Source organism: Eschrichtius robustus, chromosome 2 (genome assembly GCF_028021215.1).
Source record: "Eschrichtius robustus isolate mEscRob2 chromosome 2, mEscRob2.pri, whole genome shotgun sequence".
Classification (NCBI taxonomy): domain Eukaryota; kingdom Metazoa; phylum Chordata; class Mammalia; order Artiodactyla; family Eschrichtiidae; genus Eschrichtius; species Eschrichtius robustus.
The window spans coordinates 128075453-128097329 of record NC_090825.1 but is presented as its reverse complement, the minus strand read 5'-3'; the positions used below and the strand labels follow the sequence as shown (position 1 = coordinate 128097329).

At 48.5% G+C, this 21877-nt stretch overlaps 1 protein-coding gene and 1 pseudogene across 3 annotated transcripts; both read left to right on the top strand.

Annotated features, from left to right (window-relative positions):
- The first annotated feature begins 1313 nt into the window (after nt 1-1313).
- ATOX1 (antioxidant 1 copper chaperone) lies at nt 1314-15223 on the top strand. Of its 3 annotated transcripts, none has more exons than XM_068536252.1 (4): nt 1314-1404; nt 7286-7361; nt 11776-11945; nt 15085-15223. In XM_068536252.1, exons 1-3 carry the CDS (start codon nt 1399-1401, stop codon nt 11898-11900), a joined length of 207 nt encoding a protein of 68 aa, XP_068392353.1. In that variant the 5' UTR covers nt 1314-1398; the 3' UTR covers nt 11901-11945; nt 15085-15223. The 3 variants fall into 3 exon arrangements, with proteins under 3 accessions (XP_068392353.1, XP_068392354.1, XP_068392355.1); XM_068536253.1 differs by lacking the exon at nt 15085-15223 and adding an exon at nt 14362-15027; XM_068536254.1 differs by having other exon boundaries at nt 1319-1404; nt 7289-7361.
- On the top strand, nt 7389-11588 carry LOC137759697 (large ribosomal subunit protein uL15-like; annotated as a pseudogene).
- Nucleotides 15224-21877: the final 6654 nt, after the last annotated feature.

Sequence of the window (21877 nt, the reverse complement as noted above, 5' to 3'; positions counted from 1 at the left end):
ATATAAAATAGATAACTAATAAGAAACTGCTGTATAAAAAAATAAAATTAAATTAAAAAAAATAAAATTACATGAATGAGCTCTTTAAAAAAAAAAAAAAGGATGAATTGGAGCTAAGAGACAATAAATCAACAATCAGCACACTTTCTCAAAAAGGTTTCATGTATGTGTTAAGACTATAGTTTGGGACTTCCCTGGCCGTCCAGTGGTTAAGAATCTGCGCTTCCACTGCAGGGGGCACGGGTTTGATCCCTGGAACTAAGATCCTGCATGCCCCACTGCTTGGCCAAAAAAAAAAAAAAAGACTATAGTTTTCCTCAACGTGGTTCCCCAAACCAGAAGGAGGACGCAGACTAAAAATACACCTGGAAATTAAGGGACAGTGTATCTAATGAAAGGACTAGAAATCTGAGTTTTTAATAAGGTCTCCAAGCAGTTCTAGTGATGAGAGATCTTTGAAGCTATTAACTTGGAGGGAGCCCCTTGGATGTTACAAGGACAGAACCAGCCTGGTACTGTGTGTGTGTGTGCACGCGTGTGTGTGTCTGAAGTTCTGGGTCTTGGTACACCTCTTTGTAAGTGTCTTAGAGCATCTGTGGGTCTCCTGTCTTTGCAGCTTCGTTTCTCCATCTCTCTCTGTGCCTGCCCCTCAGTCTGAATATCTCTGCCTCCCAAGGCATGCCCTCTAATGTCTTTCAACTTTTACATGCTGTTCTGTCTCTTTCCTTCCCAATTGGCCCATCTTCCATCTTCAGATGAACGAAAACTTCCTCCTCTGGAAGCCTCCTCTCTTCACGAACCGCCCCACCCTCTCCAGTCTGAGTTAGAGATCCTTTCTTCGCTCCAAAGACACAGTTCCTTTAACACTTGCATTATCCTGCATTATCATCGCCTGCTTCTCTGGCTCCCTACTAGGCTGTGTCTTTTCCCCTACTGCATCTTGGATGCCTAGCACAGTGCCTGGCCCATGGTTGGCACTCAACAAATACTGACTGAGGGAGTAACTGAGATTGTCCCTCTAGGGAGGGAGGGATGGGGGGTGGGGGTGGAGTTTGTCCTGTTCACAGCGGGGGGTGGGCAGTATTCCCAGCCCCCTAATACAAGGCTGACGCGGAGCAGGAGTTCTAAAAATGGCTAACAAGCGAGGCAGGCTCGCCTAATATCCCGCCCACCGCCTGGAGTAGTCGTGGCGGGGCTCCAGTGGCCCCGTCCCGGCCGGAAGGAGGCGGGGAGGCCTACGGTCTTCAGGCAGCTGCCAGCCCGCGGGACCGGAGTGGGCGGGGCCGGGGCCAGAGGGCGGCCCCGCCCGCGTGCACACCCGGAAGCGCACCGGCGTCCGCGCTCAGAGCCGGGGGAAGCAGCGCCGCCGCCGCCGTCCCTGCAGCCAGCTCCTCAGTCATGCCGGTAAGTTGTCGCGCCATCCCTGCCCCGCGCAGACCCGCGGCCTCCGGTTTGCGCCTCGGCTGCACCGCCTTTTGGCCAGAGGTCCCTCTTGAAGGGCTCAGGCCGTGGCCGGAGCTGTCGCCCCTCTTCTCACCCCTCCCCACCCAGCCTCCAGCTTCTGCGACCCTCCCGAAAATCGGATCCCAAGGGAGTTTTATCTGGCAGTCAGGCTTCAGAACATCGAAGCTGCAAGGCCTCCAAGCGATTACAAGCCTAAAGCTTCCTTGCAAAGAAGGGGAAACTGAGACCCAGCGAGGGGCAGAGAGTCGCTGGAGGTCACACAGGGAGTCGGTGGCGATCCGGAACTGGGATGGCTAGTCCCTGCATCTCCCACGTGGATGCCCCTTCCTGCGGAGCTGGCCTGAAAGAGGGGCTTGGGGTGACTGTTACCTCCCGGACAGGGCAGGAGTTCAGAGATCCATGTTTATCTTCCCTTCCTCTGCCCACTGTGTCTGAGTTTCAGGTCAGCGCTGGGCCACACTGAATGGCGACAGTGCTTTTAACCTTTCCTACAGGTCACTTTATGAACCTGAACCTGTGAGCTCCAGAGAGGTTCAGGGACCTGCCCAAAGTCGCCAGTTGCTCAGTGGCAGAGTCTGGGGCAGGATGAGCCGCTCACTCAGTCTTATCATCCAATATACATGATAAGACTCATGGCCTCATTTTTTAGGTAAAAGATTAAGGCCTTTTGCAGATAAAAACAAACAAACAAACATTAAAATCCCAGTAATTTATTCAAGGTGGTGTTGGGAGATGGGTGCAGCCAGGATTAAGCCCCTTATCTTCAGGGGCCCAGTCTCTCCTGAACTCACCACATGATACATGTCCAACAAAAGTAGTCATACTGGCTTGGGAGGAAGCTCTGATTCCAGTTGCATCCCGGGGCTACTGGCTGGAGTCGTGGTGTTTAGCACTTTCCCCCAGGGTGCCTGGTTTTCTGGCCTTGCACCAAGTGGGTACCCAGAGGTGTCCCACAGATGCCCTGTGTCTTAGCAGCCTAGCTTTGGGCAGCTGACAGATGAGCCAGAGGCCCCCTGGGCCAGGCCACAAACATCTCAGGTGTCATTTCCCTTGGGTCTTGCCAGGTGCCTTGAGACAAATCCTCAGACAACACAAAGTATGCACAAAGAACCTGACAGAATCAGCCCTCCCAGTTGAGCAAATCTGCCTGTAGCAATGTCAGAGGACAGCATTAATCACTCTGGGACTGGGATGGCGGAGGCTACCGGCCTTCTGTGGGGGATGGCAGTGAGGGAAAGGCCAGCTTGAGGATGGCTCTATTCTATGTTCACTTCTGGGAGTTCTGACGAACAAAAGACCCACCAGAGTGGATGATCCGAATGAAGAGGGCACTTGGCCGTATACCACGAGATGAACAGCTGAAGGAGACTCACACCAAAACTCGAAAGGGATTAATGTGTCACCTGAGAGGCTTCTCGAACAAAGCACTTGAAATCTCAGAAACCTCTTTGAAAAATCTGTGCCCTACCCCACCCCCCTTGCCAGCTGCGTGACCTCAGGCAAGCTGTTTTACCTCTTTGTGCCTTGATTTCCTCAGTGTAAAATGGGGGTAAAAACTGACCTCACAGGGCTGTCATTAGTAGTAACTGGAAAAATGCCAGTAAAATATGTAGCTCAGCCACTGACATAGTCCCGAAGAAATGGTAGGTCTTGTGTAGACCTAGGACAAATCGGTAGAACTATAGGCAGGCAGGTTTCAACCCTATGTTAACAAGGACTACAGTGGCTAAAAGTTTAGGCTTGGGTAGGTCTAGGCCCTGCTATTCACTAGCTGTGTCACTCTGAGTGAGTGACCTAACCTCATCTGTCAAGAAGGGATAATAATAATGCCTACCTCATGGTGTTGTTGTGATGATTAAACGAGGACATGCAGGGACAGTGCCTGGCACATAGTAGGCACTCTAATAATAGTAAATTCCCAACCATCAGGGTGTTCAAAAACTGAATGCTCCGGATATTTGAGAAAGCATTTCGTCTCTGGATAGTATGACCCTGTTCCATTCCCACCCTTCCAGTTCTGAGATTCTGTTAAAGCATTGCACAGATGACTGGGCTTTTTCCTCTACGTTACAGGACCCATTTTGTAGGTGACAGAGCAGAGGCTCTGAGGGGTTGGGACTGTGCAAAGTCGAGCATTCGGTGGTGGGGCCGGCCTTGGGATTCTCTGTAAAGACAGGATTACTCTGCGCAGGAAGGAGACTTTCCACAACCCCACATTTACTTTTGCAACTCAGAGGTGGAGGAGGAGAGGACTGAATTGTAACGATTGCCCAACGGAAGCCGTCTGCTGGCTTCTGACCTCTGTACTGTGCAGGATGGAAGGAGACCCGCTCTCTGTAGCCAACAACAGAAAGCTTTAGAGATGTGTTGACTTCAGGTCCTCGGGCAGCAAAAACTTGGGCTCTTTCACAAGGTGTCCCCAACTCAGGTCTCCTGCTAAGAGTCATCATTGTGGGGGGTGGCAGCCCCATTTGCTGGTCCAGAACCAGCAAGGTGTCCCTGGAGCCAGGAAAGCCTGGGTTCACATCCCAGCCTCAGCGCATACCCACCACAGGACTGTGGGTGGCTTAGTTAACCCCTGGAACCTCAAGTTTTCTCCTTAGTACAGTGACTAGCTCCCTTTCCAGGCTGGGTAAGGACTGAGATACTATAGAAAGAGCATTTCATATAGTGGGCACTCAATAGATTTGGGTTTTATGTTGGTCTTACAAACCCATTAAAGCTTTGGGTGGGTGTACAGGTACCAACCACTGATGAATCTTGATTACCAGTTATTCTAGAGCAGGAGTCAGCAAACTTTTTCTTCAAGGGCGAGATAGTGAATACCTAAGGCTCCATGAACCATGTGGTCTGTTATAACTCCTCAACTCTGCCATTCTAGTGTGAAAGTAAATGAGTGAGCTTAGCTGTGTTCCAGTAAAACTTTATAAAACCAGGTGGCAGGCAAGCTGTAGTCTGCCAGTTTGTGTGCTAGAGCAGCATCTCAAACTATAATGTGGGCAGGAATGCACTGGGTGTCTTGTTAAAAATGAGGATTCTGGAAAAAAAAAAAGAAAAAAAAGGATTCTGATTCAGGAGGCGTGGGGTGGGACCTGAGAGTCTGCAGTCTGGCAAGCTCCTGGGTGATGCTGATACCGTTGTTCTGAGAACCACCCATTAAAGACAAGATTATGGAATCCTCACTAGAAATCCTTATTTCCAGAATTTGCTGTGGTGGTTGTCGAATAGTCACAAAACGAGCTGAAGGGATCAGAGGTGTTTAGTAAAAAAGAAAGACTAACCATTTTCTTTAAGGCAGGTTTTGCTGATTTGGCCTCAATAAAATAGTGGTCTCCTGGTTGTGTCATGATCTTTGTAATGATGGTTATGTAATTCAGCACCGAAAAATCAAACTGCTTAACTCTTGGCCTCAGTTTCCCCTGTACAGCGTGATGATAAGCCAGACCCAAAGGTGGTTTGAGACTTGGAAAGCACCTGAGAAGCCATTTAGACCAATGTTTCTCAGGTGTGTGGTCTTACCCCTCTGTTTCTCCTCAGTGGGTTAAAAATGGAGAGTCACAGGGCCCACCCAGAGCTACAGAGCTCACTGAGGCAGCTGCCTGCAGAACTGCCCAGTCACCAAGTACCCCTGTGATTCTTCTGTGCACTGAGGCTGAGGAAACTGAATTGGCTAATGCCCTTTTGGTATAGATAAGGGGACTGGGGCCCCTAAGGGCAGGGATTTTGCCTGAGGTCTTCCAGCAAGATACAGTGCTGTGCCCAGAATTCCAATTGAGATAATAGATTTGAAAAGCTCCATGGAAAACGTAGCCATAGTTTTTTAAAGGGACAGAAAAAACGGAAGTGGAACAAAGTAATACTAATAATCCGATAGCTAACTTTTTCAAAAATTTTTTTGGCCACGCCGAGCGGCTTGTGGCATTTTAGTTCCCCTTAGTTCCCCGGCCAGGGATTGAGCCTGGGCTCTCAGCAGTGAGGGCACAGAGTCCTAACCACTGGACCACCAGGGAATTCCCCCGATAGCCAACTTTTTAGCCCAGTGGAACCTACTACTAGGCTCCAATCTCTTTACCTAACATATGAATTAACTATTGCTTCTGAGTAATTACCCCCAAAACTTAGTGGTTTGAGACAACAAATATTTATTAACTTATAGTTTCTGAGAGTCAGGAATCTGGAAGCAGCTTAGCTGGTATTTCTGGCTCAGGGTCTCTCATGGAAGCTGCAGTGAAGATGTTGTCCAGGGCTGTGGTCCTCTGAAGGAGGATCTGCTTCCAAGCTGGCTCCCTCACACGGCTGCTGGCTGGAGGGCTCAGCTCCTCACCATGTGCACCTCTCCATAGGGTTGCCAGAGGGTCCTTAGGACATGGCAGCCAGCTTCCTCCAGAGTGAAGGATCCCAGAGAGAGTAAGGCAGAAACCATAGTGTCTTTTATGCGTTAGCCTCCGAGGTCACCTAACGTCACTTCAGCCATATTCTACTGGACACCTACAGGCCAACCCTGAGACATTGTGGGATAGGACTACTCAAGGGCATAAATACCAGGAGGCAGAGATCACTGGGCCATCTTGCATGCTGGCTACTACACTTAAAATCTTGTGTTCATCCCATTCACCAGCCTGGAGAGGGACTTTCATCCCCATTTTGCAGATATAGAAACCAAGGCACAAAGGAGTTAAGTAACTTACTCATGGCCACACAGCTACTAAGTGCCAGAGCTGGGATCTGAAGCCAGGTCTCATTTCCAGAGATTTAAAATAAAGGAAGTATTGGTATAAGTAACCTTTGTTTGAAAGCAAAGGAAGGACCCAGGGTTGTTCAACCAGCTGTGTCAATCATCTGTTCACTCAGCAAAATGTGTTAAGCCCCTACTCTGTGCCAGGCACTCACTGTTCCAAGTATTGGGGATGCAGCAGTGAACTGAACAAAGCCTCATCTTCTGGGAGCTTGCCTTCAGGCCCTTGGTTTGTTAGATATCCTGGAGGCTGTAGAATGTTGAGCCCTCATGGAGAGTTCAGGAGCCTGGGTTCCCTTACTGGCCCAGCTTCAGCTCACTGGGAGCCCAGGCAAATTCTCTCCCTTCCCAGGATTCAGGTGCTGCCTCTGAAGCACTTGGATGGCAGCAGTGGTCTCCGTATTTCATAGTCACCAGGGAAGCTTATTGACCATAATAGATGCCTCAGCCCTCTGGCTTGCTGACCAGAACCTATAGTTTTTGTTTGTTTGTTTGTTTTTATACAGCAGGTTCTTATTGGTTATCCATTTTATACATATTAGTGTACATATGTCAATCCCAATCTCCCAGTTCATCCCACGCTCGCCACCTCCCACTTTCTCCCCTTGGAACCTATAGTTTTTGTAAGCTGCCAGGTGAGTCTAATGCAGAGAGTGATCTTTTAATGCATAATTAAGACCACCAGATCAGCACTGCTCAGAGCATGGGGCCCACCCACATTAGAGTTATTAGTGATCCTGAGACAACTCCATAGCTGAAGAATCAGGATTTTGAAGGTGAGACTAGAGACCAACATCTTAAACTACCTTCCCAGGAGATTCTTCTCGCCTGTCCCAGACACTGCTACAGGGTTTCGAGGGATTCTCTCCTTTAACACAACCACCTGTGAGATATAGAAACCCTTAGTTACTGTACAGTTTAAGAGAGTGGGGCTCAGAAACAGGCTACTGGGGAGTCTGATGAAAGCCAGATCTTGCCTTCCTCTCTGCCCTGTGTCTTGGCCCCCGAGTGGGTCTGCCTGCTAGTGGGGCATGGGGCCCCTGGGGCCCCTCTGCAGGACTTGGCTTATGGTCCCCTTTGTTTTAGAAGCACGAGTTCTCCGTGGACATGACCTGTGAAGGCTGCTCTAATGCAGTCACTCGGGTCCTCAACAAGCTGGGAGGTGAGTGCGGGGCCCTCGGATGGGGGTGGGGTGGGGAGACTGTTACACTTAATATTAAATGCATGTAGGCGTGGAGCAGGAGAAGCTTGAGTTTAAGCTGATAACAGTAACACCAAAACGTATTGAATACTTAGCATACGTCCAGTACTCTGCTTCGTGGCTTCCATGGATCACATCATTTAATCCTCACCCTGACCATTTCTTTTTTTTTTTTTTTTTAATTTCTTTTATTTATTTATTTATTTTTGGCTGCGTTGGGTCTTCGTTGCTGTACGTGGACTTTCTCTAGTTGTGGTGAGCGGGGGCTACTCTTCGTTGCGGTGCATGGGCTTCTCATTGCGGTGGCTTCTCTTGTTGCAGAGCATGGGCTCTAGGCGCTCGGGCTTCAGTAGTTGTGGCACACGGGCTCAGTAGTTGTGGCTCGTGGACTCTAGAGCGCAGGCTCAGTAGTTGTGGCGCACGGGCTTAGTTGCTCCGCGGCATGTGGGATCTTCCCGGACCAGGGCTCGAACGCGTGTCCCCTACATTGGCAGACGGATTCTTAACCACTGCACCACCAGGGAAGCCCCACACCCTGACCATTTCAGGTAGCTTCTTTGACTATCTCCATTTCAAGCAGGAGGGAACTGAAGTTCAGAGAGGTTAAGTAACCTGTTGGGATCACACAGCCAGTAGTAGCAGAGCTGGGATTTGGCCACATGGAGCCCTGGCAGTACTACTTAGTATGTTGGTAATCACATTCATCTCCAGTGTGATAACTTTTGTTATGTGACACATTTGATTGTCATTTTCTATTAAGATTTTTAGAAGCTGTAACATTTTAAGAAATAAACTTTGGATCAGTCCTGTGCAGAACTCCTAAAGCACCTCTTCTGGGTGTATTTAGAAAACCATTACTCTCCAGTCCCCTCAATTCTCATCTGGGGAAACTGAGGCCCAGAGAGGGCTGGGGTCTGGTCCTGGGGCTCCATGAAGTAATGACAGAGCTGTGATCAGAGTTCTGGTAGTGCTGGGGCAGTCTTTAAACCCCGGATAATAGTAACACCCAGTTAAAGGGCTTTCATGTGGATGTCATCTTGTTAGCACTTAACACCGTCCTCTGAGCTGTACTTTCCGTCTGTGGAATGGGGATGTTGACACCAGGCCCCAGGAGGGGAAGTGACTTGCCCAGTGTCCCACAGTGAGTCCATGGCTGGTTTCTAGACTGTAAACTGGAATCTGAACTGTAAAAGAATCTGAAACAGTGAAAAGAACCTGGCTGCTGACTTGCCATGTGACCTTGGCCTCCTCTCCCGGGGCCTGGCTTTCCCCAGCTACCGTATGGGAAAGTCAGCCTCTCAGCTTTGCTGTGGATGCTTTAACAGTGTAACTCTGCTCACAAGCCCCTCTATACAAGCACCAGCTCTGCATGAAGTGAGGGAGGGCCTGCTTTCGCTCTTGCTGGCTCCAGGACACCTGTCCAGGGACCTGGGCTGCCAGAAACACAGCTTGAAATCCACTAGGTCAGATGATGCCAGAGTGTCTTCCAGCTCTATGATGCCACCAGAATATTTGCTCCAAAGAGGAGGGAGACACTTCTGAACCAAAAGACAAAACCCAGAGTGCAGCCAGGATACATTGCCCTCTCCCTGGTATCCATTAGGTACAGAGTCAGAGGTTAGGACTAAATCCCGTGCCGTGTGCTTTTTCAGGCCCCTTCACTGGTGCCTGGGGATCTGCCTTTGAGCTTGGGCAGGTATCTCTCCCTCTTTCACTACTATCCCCACTTGGGGTGGCCTCTTAAGAAGGGTCAGAAGGGTTTTCTGAGTTAGTCGGGGCCACAGATGAGCAGTGCTGGGCCTGAGGAATCACAGACCAGTGGCATACTTGAACTGGAGAGCCCACAGGGGCTGGCTGACCCCAACTCCTTCATGTACCGATGGGGAACCTGAGGCCTGTGATGGGCAGGACCCAGCCAGTAAGTGGTGAAGCCAGGCCTGGGATTCTCCCTCTGTTGTTTCAAGAAGACCCATTTGTACCTCTTCCCCTATGCCACCGAGGGGCTTCAAATGGGCACAGCCCTTTAGGAGGGCAGTTTTGCAAAATCTATGAACATTTAAAGTGTGCTAGGCCCCTGTGCTCAATAGCCCGCGAGACTTTGCAGAGGCCTTCCTCTTTCATCTCGGCCGCCGACGTGCCATCCGGACTAAGGAAGACCTGGAAACTTAGGGGCCACCTGAGCCACGGCCACGGCTGCATCAGCAAACACTGGAAGCACCCGGGAGGCCGCGGTAATGCTGGTGGCATGCATCACCACAGGATCAACTTTGACAAATATCACCCGGGATACTTTGGGAAAGTTGGTATGAGGCGTTACCCCTTAAAGAGGAACTAGAGTTTCTGCCCAACCATCAACCTTGATAAATTGTGGACCTTGGTCAGTGAGCAGACACGGGCAAATGCTGCCAAGAACAAGACTGGAGCTGCTCCTGTCACTGATGTGGTGCGATGGGGTTACTGCAAAGTTCTAGGGAAGGGGAGGCTCCCAAAACAGCCTGTCATCCTGAAGGCCAAATTCTTCAGCAGAAGAGTTGAGGAGCTTAAGGATGTGGGTGGGGCTTGTGTCCTGGTAGCTTGAAGCCACATGGTGGGAGATTCATTAAATCAGGGGTCCCCGACACCACCCCCTCCCCACCCCAGCCCACAGAGCAGGAGGTGAGCGGCGGGCGAGTGAGCGAAGCTTCATCTGCCGCTCCCCATCGCTTGCTTGCGTTACTGCCTGAGCCATCCCACCCCCATCACCCTCCCCGCGGCCGAAAAATTGTCTTGCATAAAACCGGTCCCTGGTGCCAAAAAGGTTGGGGACCGCTGCATTAAAGGATAACAAGTGCTTTCCTCGTCTGGTCTGAGTGTAGGTTCTTTGGCACTTCTACCTCCCTACCTGTACCGAAACCCACCTAACGGGTTCTAGGAGTTAGGGAATGAAGACCTGGGCTCCTTTGCCAGCTCCCCTCAAAGTATGGAAGAGATGGCACCAACACTTAGAATAAGGCCTTGGCTGGTTACCTAATTTGAGGCTTCTCACTGTGAAAGTGAGAATGCTACCTGTTGATAATGGACATATCGTTGAAAGGCCTATTGCCATTGTATGCTCTGAATTTATAAATGAGTGGGAGAATGTGCCCTTAACTGTTCCATGGGACTCAAGGGGGGAAAACTCATGATCTTTACAAGATTTTGCTGAGTCATGTTGGAAAGACGGGTCAGTGATGGGGTAGAAGTGGTTCTTTGGAACTTACTTCCTCAATCTAAGGTTCTGCCACCTGGCTTCCTCATCTCAGACCAAACCATTCTGGTCATAATCAAAATGTTGGAATGGGGCCCAACAATCTGAATTTTAAACACACCAGGGCTTTTTTTATCAGAGTGGTTCGGATTCTAGAAAGCAGTTGTCAGGATTTATGGGTCCCTGTGCATAGGAGTCTTAATGTTCAACGAAATACATCATGAAATGCTAATGAAAAACATAAAGTGTGCCAGTCTGTTGCCCCACAATTTCCATTCTATGAATTCATGGTATAGAAATATTTTCACAAGTTTTATAAGACGTTCAAGTATGTTTACATTGTTGTGATCATAGTGAGAGATTGGAGGCAACCTCAGTGTCCTTCAGAGGGGGACTGAGTAGATGGATGGTACATCCACACTATGGGATATGGTGTAGCTGTTAAAAAAGAATGAAGTAAGTCTGTATGCACTGAGATGGCAAGATATCCTGGACATTGGAAAGTGACATATAGCAAGACCTGTTTACAGAGTATGATGCCCCTTTGGGGAGTTACTTTTCATTTGTCCATCAGGGAGAAACACTGGATAGGGGCCCTATTGTTCAGTGATCCTTAGAGGTAGGAAATAGTAGGGGCCTTACAGTTTCAAATTTTATTTAGAAATGCTTGCCTTTTTTCTTTTTAAATGGTGTATCTGGGGACTTCCCTGGCAGTCCAGTGGTTAAGACTCCGTGCTTCCACTGCAGGGGGGCACGGGTTCAATCCCTGGTAGGGAAATTAAGATCCCACATGCCGTGTGACACGGCCAAAAAAAAAAAAAAAAAGTGTCTGTATTACTTTTGCAATTAAGAAAAAAAAAATTTTAAAGCCCCCATCTAGAGCAGGGATGGGCAAACTACAGCCTCTGGGCCCAATCCAGCCCACAGCCTGTTTTTGCACAGCTGACAATGGTTTTTACATTTTTACAGGGTTGTAAAAACAATATACAGAAGACTATGCAGCCCACAGTTCCTAAAACATGTGCTCTCTGGCCCTTTTCAGGAGAGGTGTGCCGACCCTGGGTCTAGAGGAGAGGGGAAGGGTGGTGGTCAGTAATTCAGGAGCCTGACTGGGAATGTCTCTGTCCCCCCTCACCCCCCTTCCTGCAGGAGTTCAATTTGACATTGACCTGCCCAACAAGAAGGTCTGTGTCGACTCTGAGCACAGCGTGGACACTCTGCTGGAGACCCTGGGGAAAACAGGAAAGGCCGTTTCCTACCTCGGCCCCAAGTAGCGAGGGCCTGGGCCCCCAGCCTGCAGGATGGACCAAAGTGGGCAGGTGGGTGAGGCCCCGACACTGCAACAAAATATGTGTCTACCGAATGCAAATCACAAGCTCAGGGACTCCTTCCAGCCCCCTGTGAGTAGACAGAGCACTACGTGATGTCTCCCAGGGTCCCCTCTATGACTTCGGGGTACGTTTCATGATCAGCAGGGTTTAAGTTTAAGCATATGGCCCTGAGCAGTGTGTCTTTTGCTTTGATAACTCAACGGTCCCATCAGAGGTGACACCTACGCCCTGAGCCTTGTGGTCCTGTGCACTGACCAGGTGAGTTAGTTCACCTTGGCCTCTGTCCCCACTTGGAACTGTTTTCAGCTTCCTGAGCATGCCCTCTGCCCAGACTGGTGCAAAAACAATACTGTGGTCAATCTGGTAGTTTCTTAAAACCTACCATATGACCCAGCCATTCCTTTGCCAGGTATTTACCCAAGAGGAATGGAAAGCACTGTCCATATGAAGACTTGTAAATATTGAGAGCAGCTTTACTTGTAATAGCCAAAAGCTGGAAACAACCCAACGTCCATCACTAGGTGAATAGATAAACAAATTGTGGTATAGCCATCCGATTGAATACTGTTGTCCATGCAACAACTTCAATGAATCTCACATACTGTATGATTTCATTTATATAAAGTTCTAAAAAATGCAAACGAACCTATAGTGACCAAAGCAGATCCGTGATTGCTTGATGATGTGGGGTGGCAAGGAGAGGCAGGAGGAGACTTTGGGGTTGGAAATGTTCATTATCTTGAGTGTGGTGAGGGTATGTGGGTGTATTCAATTGATAAGTTACAGATTATCACATTGTGCACTTAAAATATGTCTACATATAGCATGTCAGTTACACCCCCCAATAAAGCTGTTAAAGGTGAAAAACACAACACAAACAAACAAAAAACAGCAGCGTGTTTAAGCTGGATGTTCCCTTTGATTTTACATAATCCAGAAAGGAGGTTAGTGGCACTGTGCCAGCACCCTTCACTGTGGAACCAGGGCAGACTTTAGTCATCCATCCAGCATTCCTGCCCTCCGTGCCTAGCCACAGTCTCAGAATCCTTCACACCACAGCCCTCCTAGCAGTCACTGCCCCTGTAGTGCCTTCCATGCGTGTATTACAACAATCGCCACATCCCTGATGTCGGTCAGTGCTCTCACTGTAATTAAGAAAAATGAGGCCTGGAAAGGGGAAGTGACTTGACCAAAGCCCCACACAGGTGAGTGCCAGGGGCAGGCTGAGAATCAGGCATCCAACTACAACTGACTGGTGGGCCATGGCAGTGACCTTCAGCTGCAGCCTCCTTCCTAAAGGTGTGCGTTGGAATCTGAGCCGTGGCAGTGTCCTGTGTATCTGGTGACATCACGTGCAAATCATGAGATGTCAGATGTGTCTGTCTTCGTCATCCCCTTTCTGCCCATGGATGAACCATGTTCAGGAATGAGCCCAGGATGAATAATCAGTATTCTAGGAGTGTAGTTTTTAGCTCTGCCCTCATTTCACACTCTGACTTTGGACACTCCCCTTTCATTCCTGAGACTTAGTCCTCCCTCCTGTAAAATGGGGCTATAACCTCTACCCTGCTTTCCTGCCTTGTGGAGGTTACTGTGAAATCCCTCTGAATATGAAGGATGATCCTTAAAGGGAGGGTAATATTTCCACCATACCAGTGTTCATCACGTGGTTCCTGCATCCCCAGGGTTTTGGGGGGAGGGTGGGTGGGTGGGACCCTAGGCCCCTCCATGTATCCCAAGTAGCCCTGTTTTATATTGGGCCTCCGTGTAAGACTGTGTTTATAAAAGTCTCTGTGACAAGGAGGGATGGAGGGAGGGAAGAGAAAAAAACTTCCTCAGCTGGCTACACACGTGGGGGAGCCCCAGTGTAGACACTTTGAATTGGAAACTCCCGACGTGAGCATGTGAATTTTGTTTGACTAAAAAAGCAATACCTGCCTGTTGTAAACCATGTGTAGCTTAATGTGTGTTTTTCTCATAGTAGGCTCTTTTTGTTTTTATTGAGATGAAATTCACATAACATGCAATTAACCATTTTAAAGTGTACCATTCATTGGCCTTTAGTGTATTCACAATGTTGTACATCCACCACCTCTCTCCAGTTTCAAAACTTTTCATCACCCTAGAAAAACTCCCTGTACCCATTTAGGCTGTCCCCACTGCCTCCTCTCTCCATCCCCTGGCAACCACTAATCCGCTTTCTGCCCCCTGGACTCACCTATTCTGGATATTTCATATAAAAGGAATCATACGTTATGGGACCTTTTGTGTCTGGCTTCTTTCACTTAGCATAATGTTTTCAGGATTCCCCCAGGCTTAGCATGTATCACTACTTCATTCCTTTCTATGGCTGGATAGTTCTCATAGTAGTTTTAATTAATTAATTTTAGCTTTTTTATTATAGGAAGTGTCGAACCTATGCAAGTAGGGTAGTAAAATGAATCTCCACGTACCCATCACCCAGATCCAACGATTATCAAGTCATTGCCATCATTTCATCCATGGCACGCTCTCTCCACCCCCATATTCACAGCAAATTCAGGCATCATATAATTTCATCTGCACATCTGTCAGTAACCATGTGTAGTATGAAAAGGCTCCTGGAGATTCATATGCACGGCACTGGGTGAGAATCACTGATCAGGTAAGCTTTTATCCCACACACCAGGCAGCATCTGTCTCTGAGTCTGTTTTAAGAGGCTGCCCAATGACTGATTTGAAGCCAGGTTCAGGAACCAGAGATAGAATGTTTTTATTGGTTCTGAAGTTTCCTTGATCGTCTGGCTCTCGGCAGATTTGTTTGCTCGTGATTTTTTTTGTTGCCCTCCTGGTATACGTTGAAACAGGACAGGGAAGGTGCCCCAGCAGTCCTGGGCGTTCCCCAGAAGAGGGCCTCGGCGGTGATCGGCTTAGCAAGATCAGTGGGTTCTGGTCAAGACTGCCAAGAGGCAGTCTTGGTAGAAGCAGCGTGCAGGGCTGGACATGGGGTTCTAGTCCTGCTCCAGCACCTGGGTTTCCCATCTCACCCCGTACAGCTGCCTCTTAGTGAACCTTTACTGCTTTTGTAATGTCTCCATGTGCCCAGCAGATGGCACCTGTGTTCCACCTCACTTCTCATCTCTTCCAGGATGCTGAGCCAGCTCCTGCCCTCCAGACAGATCTAGGACCTGACAATCCTGCTCAGCGATGGTAGTTCCTGCAGAGACCCTCACTTGCCCTGCTCCTCTGTAGCTTCCTTGCAATAAAGTCAAGTCGATTTTGCTGGAGATATTGTCTCTTGCCTGGTCTTGATGTCACTTGCTTACGTGCTGTGCTGTGCTGCTCACATGTTGCTCTGAAGGAGATAACTGCAGTGCTTGCTTGGGTTGGAGTTCTAAGAGCTCCCAACTGGGCGAAAGAGGTCCGATGGATTCTGAGTCTTTGCTGTGTGAGCTTTTGCAAGTCACTTCCCCTCTCTGGGCCTCACTTTTCCTCATCTATAAGTGAAGGTGCTGGGTCAGGTGGGTGATCCTTTTTCTTTTCACTACTTTCTTAGACTCCGTATTGTGAAAAACTTTTGTCTGTCAAGTGAATCGCATTTAAGGGAGGTAAAATTGTATGGCAGTTAGAATAACGGGAAGAGGCAGCGAAGACAGACTGCCTGGGATAGAGTCCAAGCTCCACACCTCCCAGCTGGGCCACGTAACCTCTTGGTGTCCACAGGCATAAAATGTGGTAACAGCATCTCCTGCAAATGGTGGTTGTGGGGATTAAATGAGGGGACTCATGTAAGTCGCTTAGATAGTGCTTGTCAGTTAGTAATCACTCAGTGAACATTCTCTATTCACGTACATTTTTTGTGGGTATTTAATTAATCAAAGATCTGTAGAAATGGCAATTAGAATTCCAGTCAGCCTAAAAGTTAGTGCCTTACAGAGTTGATGCAATTATATCAAAACAAAGGGAATGTTTTAGTTTGTACAGCTTTACTTATTTTTTTAAAATATTTCTTTAAGCCAGCAGCTCTCAAACTGTTTCATCCCAGCACCATTTTACACTCTTAAAAATTACTGGGTATCTCAAAGACCTTATGGTTATGTGGGTTATGCCGTATTAGAAATTAAAACAGGAATTTTTGAAACACAAGAATACACAAGCATATATCCTATTAGCCATCAGGTGAGATAAGGTCATTGCACAGCATTTAGATTCTGGAAACTTCACTGCATGATTGTAAGAAAAAGAGAAAAAGGCATCTTGTGTGAATAGTTTTGACCTCGTGTTCCTTCTGAAAGGTCTTGGGGACCACACATTGAGAATCACTGCTTTGACCATCTACTGGGCAGGGACTGGGGACCAGCGCTGCCTTTGGCCACCTGTGACCTTGGACCAGTCACCTCATCTCTCCCAGAGGCAGTTTCCTCACCTGCACAACGCACCATATCTGTACCTCAGGGGCCTTCCGTAAGACTTTGCCAACTCTGAACTGTGTGCTAGCATAATTTGGGTCCCATTATGAGAGTACTAAAACAAGTCTCGGCCATTCCTGCCTTTGTGGTCCCTTGGGGGCACAGGGACTCTCCTTGCCCTCATGGTATCTAGGGTCCTTGGCCACAAGATGGCAGTGTCCTTTGGCTCTGACCATCCACGGAGACACTGAAGACAGTTTCTGTGGGCGCTGGGAGTACAAACTTGAGTTTTTCCATTTTCACAGCTTCCCAGGAGACCTGGTTCAGGCTGGCTGGCCCACTGGGAATGCCCAAGGATAAAGACACTGGTGTCTTGGGCCGAGTGGTCATTGGAGGAGTTCCTTTCCTTTGGCTCTTCTCTTACCCCCTCCCCCCTGCCGGAATCCAGGTTTCCAGCTGAGGCCAAGGCCCCAAGCAGCTGGAGCAAATGAGATCACACGGCAGGGTGTGGCGGGGTGGGGGGAGCAGATGTGTCCACGTGTCACCCAGGTGTTCTCCCCAGCACCTGACCCCCGCCCACCTGCCCAGCCTTTCCAGCCCCCCCTGCAGCCACCCGTGCCTCCTGTGTCTCCCACATGCCTTGCGTTTGTTTATGCTGCCCCGAAATGGCATGATCTCTGCCTGTCTCCGTGTACAAATTCCTTTTCTTCCCTTGCATACCACAGCCTGCATGAAACCTCTCCACAACTGGAAGTAATTTATTTCTCCTCTTGGCCCTCACTGCATTTATCCCACTAGCTTCGGGGCTGAGGCCAAGCTTTTCGTCCACGTGTCTTTCCTGTCCTCAAGAATCAGGCCACGTATCTATTTCCTCAGCGCACAGAACAGGCACTGAGGGGATATTTGATGGATGTGTAATGGCTGCCATCTGGGGGGCATTTATTGTGTGTCCTGCCCTTGCGATCATGTCATTCATCTTCATCTGGTCCCTGGAAGCCAGCGGACCAGGACAGACCCAGACATGTGGTAGGTGTGCAGGAGGCCCTTGTTGAGTTAATCTCACAGAGGTGGAGATCACCTGGTCTGATCCTTTTAGCAGGGTTATGTTTTTGTCAAAGGTCCCTGGTGTGAGTACAGCAGCCTGGAGCCACCCCTGGGGCTCACTGTTCCCGGCTCCTTGGCCTCGGTCGACCACCCCACCCTGTGGCCAAAGCCTTACCGTGTCCAGTGCTGACATTCCCAGGGCTGGAGAGAAGCCGCACAGCACCCACGAACTCGGGAGAGGGTCCATCGCCCGTGACCATGACCGGGTGGGCCGCAGAGGGAGCCCGTCTGCTCTGAGTGAGCTTGAGCAAGTCATCTCCTGTCCCTGCCTCCTGTTAAGTACAAGTTTTTGACTTTTAAGTGTTTTTGTTTTTAACAGCTTTAATGAGGTATAATTTCATTCAATAAACTGTACACAATTTAAGCCTATATGTAATTTTTAAAGATACACATACAGGGTCATGAAACCATAACCACAATCAAGAGAGTGATGACATTTATCACCTGGGAAAGTCCCCTCAGGCCCCCTGGAAATCCTTCCACCCCTCCCTCCCCCCTCAAGCAACCACCATCTGCTTTCTGCTACTATCAATTAGTTTGCAGTTCCTAGACTTTTATATAAATAACAATCATACAGAATGCACTCATTTTTGTCTGGCTTTTTCCACTCAGCACCGTGACTTTGAAATTCACCCATGTTATTGAGGTATCAGTGATAGGTACTCACTTCCTATCACTGAGTAGTATTCCATTGCATGGCCATACCACAACGTGTTATTCATTCAACTGTTGACGGACACTGAACTTGTTTCCAGTTTTTCAAACTGCTGTCTGGTGCTGGCCAGGTTCCCCAAGGGCTCCACAGGGCAGAGGGGACAGTCTCAGATGCCAAACCAAGGCAGCTCAACATATGGTTTTACCTACTGAGCCTCCACTTACAGCCAGAGATATTCAGCCACGCTTTGGACTTGAGCAGATCTGGATTCAAATTCCATCTCCACCACTTAATAACTGCATGACCTTGGGAAAGTAACTGATTCTTTTGTGCAACTCAGTTTCCGCATATGTAAAATGGGGATCATAATATACCTACCTCAGGTGGCTATGGTGGGACTTAAGATCATCACATGCCTAATGCTTGATGGTGGCATTCCACAAATCAAGCTTTTTGAACAAAAAGTTTCACAATTATACAATTTGAAGTTTGAAAACTGGAATTTGAAAGTCTTCGGATCTAGGTCCTTTCAACCCTGCAGACTCTGAGAAGGAAAAATGGACCCTCAAGCGCTGTGCTGCGTGGGAGGAGAGCAGTGGTTGTTCAGGTCACAGCCCTCTCTGTGGCACCCTCCTTTAATTAGGGACAGTCTCTTCAAAACGCGAGTCTGTAATTTCTGGGGAGTGCCCGGCAGAGCTGCTTTTAGATTTCCATGTCTTTAGGGGCTGTGGCCACTTAGTTTAAGTGGACAAGGCAAGTCTCCTAATCTGCTTCCCAAGAAGGGGAAGGTCTGCAACTCTCACGACTGCCAGTTGGAGCCTTGAAAGAAAATATCAAAGCCTCTGGAAATAAGGATGCTATCCCCCATCGGTCTGCTCATCAGGGCCTCCTAGTATCCTAATCCTTTTAGGACCACACATCCCCAGACAGCTAGAAGCCAGCTGGATCTCAGATAAGAATGCAGGCTCTGCAGACAAACGGATGGGTTCAGTGCCAGCCTGGCTGGCTGTTTCCCAGCTGCGTGAATTTGGGCAAGTCGCTTAACTGTCCAGGATCTCAGTTTTCTCATCTGTAAAATAAGAAGGATAACTATGCCTTCTTCTCAGAGTGATATACGCACATGGCGAGCGGTCAGCTTGGCTGCTGCTATCATTGCAGGATCTTTGAAAAGAAGGCCTGGCTGGTCATCCAGCCCAATGTCCACATCCACGCCCCCCTACACCCGACAGTGGGGCCCCAAGCCTTGGCCTGCACACTACCCCTGCGAGGGAACGCCACAAGCAGCTGGCTCCGCTCTGGACAGCTCTCTGGGGGAAAGTTCTGGCGTTGAGCCCACCCTCACCTCCCTGGCACGTCTCACGACTGGGGCTGGGTTCATCCTGACACTCGGGGCATCAGTCCAGCCCCTCCCCATGATGGCGCCTCAGAGGTAGAACTCGCTCTCCCCTTCCCATCCCTAGCCCCCTCCCTGGCCCACCACTTCCTCAGGGACGGAGCTGGAGTTATCAGACCACCTGGTCACTAGCCTCTTCGTTGATGCCCCTCCTCCCCCTTTTTTTTGGTCGTACCTCACGGCATGCAGGATCTTAGTCCCCCAACCAGGGATGGAACTAGTTCCCCCTGCAGTGGAAGCGCGGAGTCTTAACCACGGGACCGCCAGGGAAGTTGATGCCCTTTTGACAGTGGAAGCCAAGAAAACACCATAAGGCCAGGCAGCCCTGGGCTCCCACCACTCCTAGGCCCGTTCACACGGTTCCCTGCGCAGCACGGAAGGAGCTGGGCTGAGTCCGGAGAGCACGAGGTCCTCACACAGGGGAACCTGGGCAGGTTACGCAATCTGTCCTCATCGGGGAACTGTGGCTCCGCCCTGGATGGCACCTTCTTCACAGGTAAGGCCCATAAAGCACCTAGCGTGCGCGTGTGCGTGTGGCAAGTGCCGGGTCAGTGCTGGCACTCTCTTTTACACTTTGGGGAGCGTGTCCCTGAATCCGATGGCTCCATAAAAGGATACTGAGGCTGCCTGGTCAGGCCGCACCCCCAAATCAGACCTGGCCCCTATCCTGCTCAGTCACTGCCCCTCCCAGGGTCCAATTTGGAAATCATCCTCTCTGAGGCAGCCGTTTGTGAGTATCTAACTCCTTTTTTTGGTCTAAACAGAAGCTGTGGTTCCCTCCATGTTCCTGGTAATTAGAGAGACCAGAAAAGCCATTGAGATGGTAGGAAGGGCTAGAGGGAGAGGTGGAAGGCTAGAGGCTGGTGGAGCAGCCTGGAATCTCTAAGAGCTTCAGGTGCCCTCCAGGGCAGAGAGACAAGCTCACCAGACCTTCCCACTATCACCCCAGGCCTGTGCCTCTTCCTCCGACCAAACTCTGGAGATGGCAGAGGCCTCGAGGAATTCCAGAATGTTAGAACTGGACGGATCTTTAGAAAGAAAAAGTCCTTCTGCCTCATTTGGTGGTGTTGTTATATTACTAGTGGAAATATCTAACTTATGATGATGATACAGAATAATTAGAAAAAAGTGAAACAATCTTATTTATAAATCACTCCCCCCATTATAATCTCTACATGACAAAGAGAGTGCACTTAACGTTCTGGTATATTTCCTTCCGGATCCTTTTTAGGCTTATGTAAATATATGTAAGTAAACATAAAAGGCAATATACTGTAGCATTTCAAAGCTCAGGCTCTGGAGTTAGACTGCATGGGTTTAAATACCCGCTCCATATGTTACTGGCAAGTTATTTAACCCACCTAGATCTCTGTTTCCCCATCAGTGAATTGGAGATCATTGCCTTTATATTGTAAGGTAGTTCTGAAAATTAAACAAGGTAATCCACATAAATCATTTAGCACAGTGGCTGATGTGTAGTAAGCACTCAATACGCGGTTTAACCATTTTATTAGTACTGATGTTTTGTAACCTGCTTCTTTCACTAAATAGTTCATAGACACATTTTCATCTCAAATGTATGTGTTATCTGTGGCTGCTTCTGCACTACAATGGCTGAGCTGAATAGTTGCAACAGGGACCATATGGCCCGTGAAGCCTAAAATGTTTACTATCTTGCCCTTTATAGAGAAATTTTATCAATCCATGGTCTAGATCAGTGATTTCAAACTGTATTCTATGGAAACCTAAGGTTCCTACAGGTATGTCAGGGGAAAGAGGAGTAGATGGTAGGGCTCCAGGCCCCTAGCACCTTTCTATCAAGACTGATCCTCTTATTTGTTAAGATTAACTACGTGTTCTACCAAACGTAAGGAAGAAAATATACCAATTCTCTGCAATCTCGCTCAGGGGATAGAAACAGAAGAAATATTTCCTAACTCATACTATGAGGCCAGCATTACCCTAATACCAAAACCAGACAAAGACTCTGCAAGAAAACAAAACCATAGACCTTATGAACATAGACATAAAATCCTCAACAAAATATTAGGAGATCAAATCCAACAATGTGTAAAAAGAATTTTATACCATTATAGGTATGCAAGGCTGGTTCAACATTCGAAAATCAATTAATGTAATCTTTCACATCAATAGGCTAAAAAAGAAAACTCACTTGATCATAGCAATAGATGCACAAAAAACATTTGACAAAATCCAACAGTCATTCATGACTAAAAACTCTCAGTATCCTCACTTGATAAAGAATATCTACAAAAAAACGTAGAGCTAACATCATACTTAATAGTGAGAAACTCAACGCTGTCTCACTAAGATCGGGCACAAGGCAAGGATGTCCCCTCTCACCACTGCTTTTCAACAT

Bases quoted from the DNA above. Each gene is read 5' to 3' on its own strand.
- ATOX1 (XM_068536252.1), top strand. The intron at 7,362-11,775 runs GTGAGTGCGGGG...CCCTTCCTGCAG, and splicing joins GGTCCTCAACAAGCTGGGAG to GAGTTCAATTTGACATTGAC.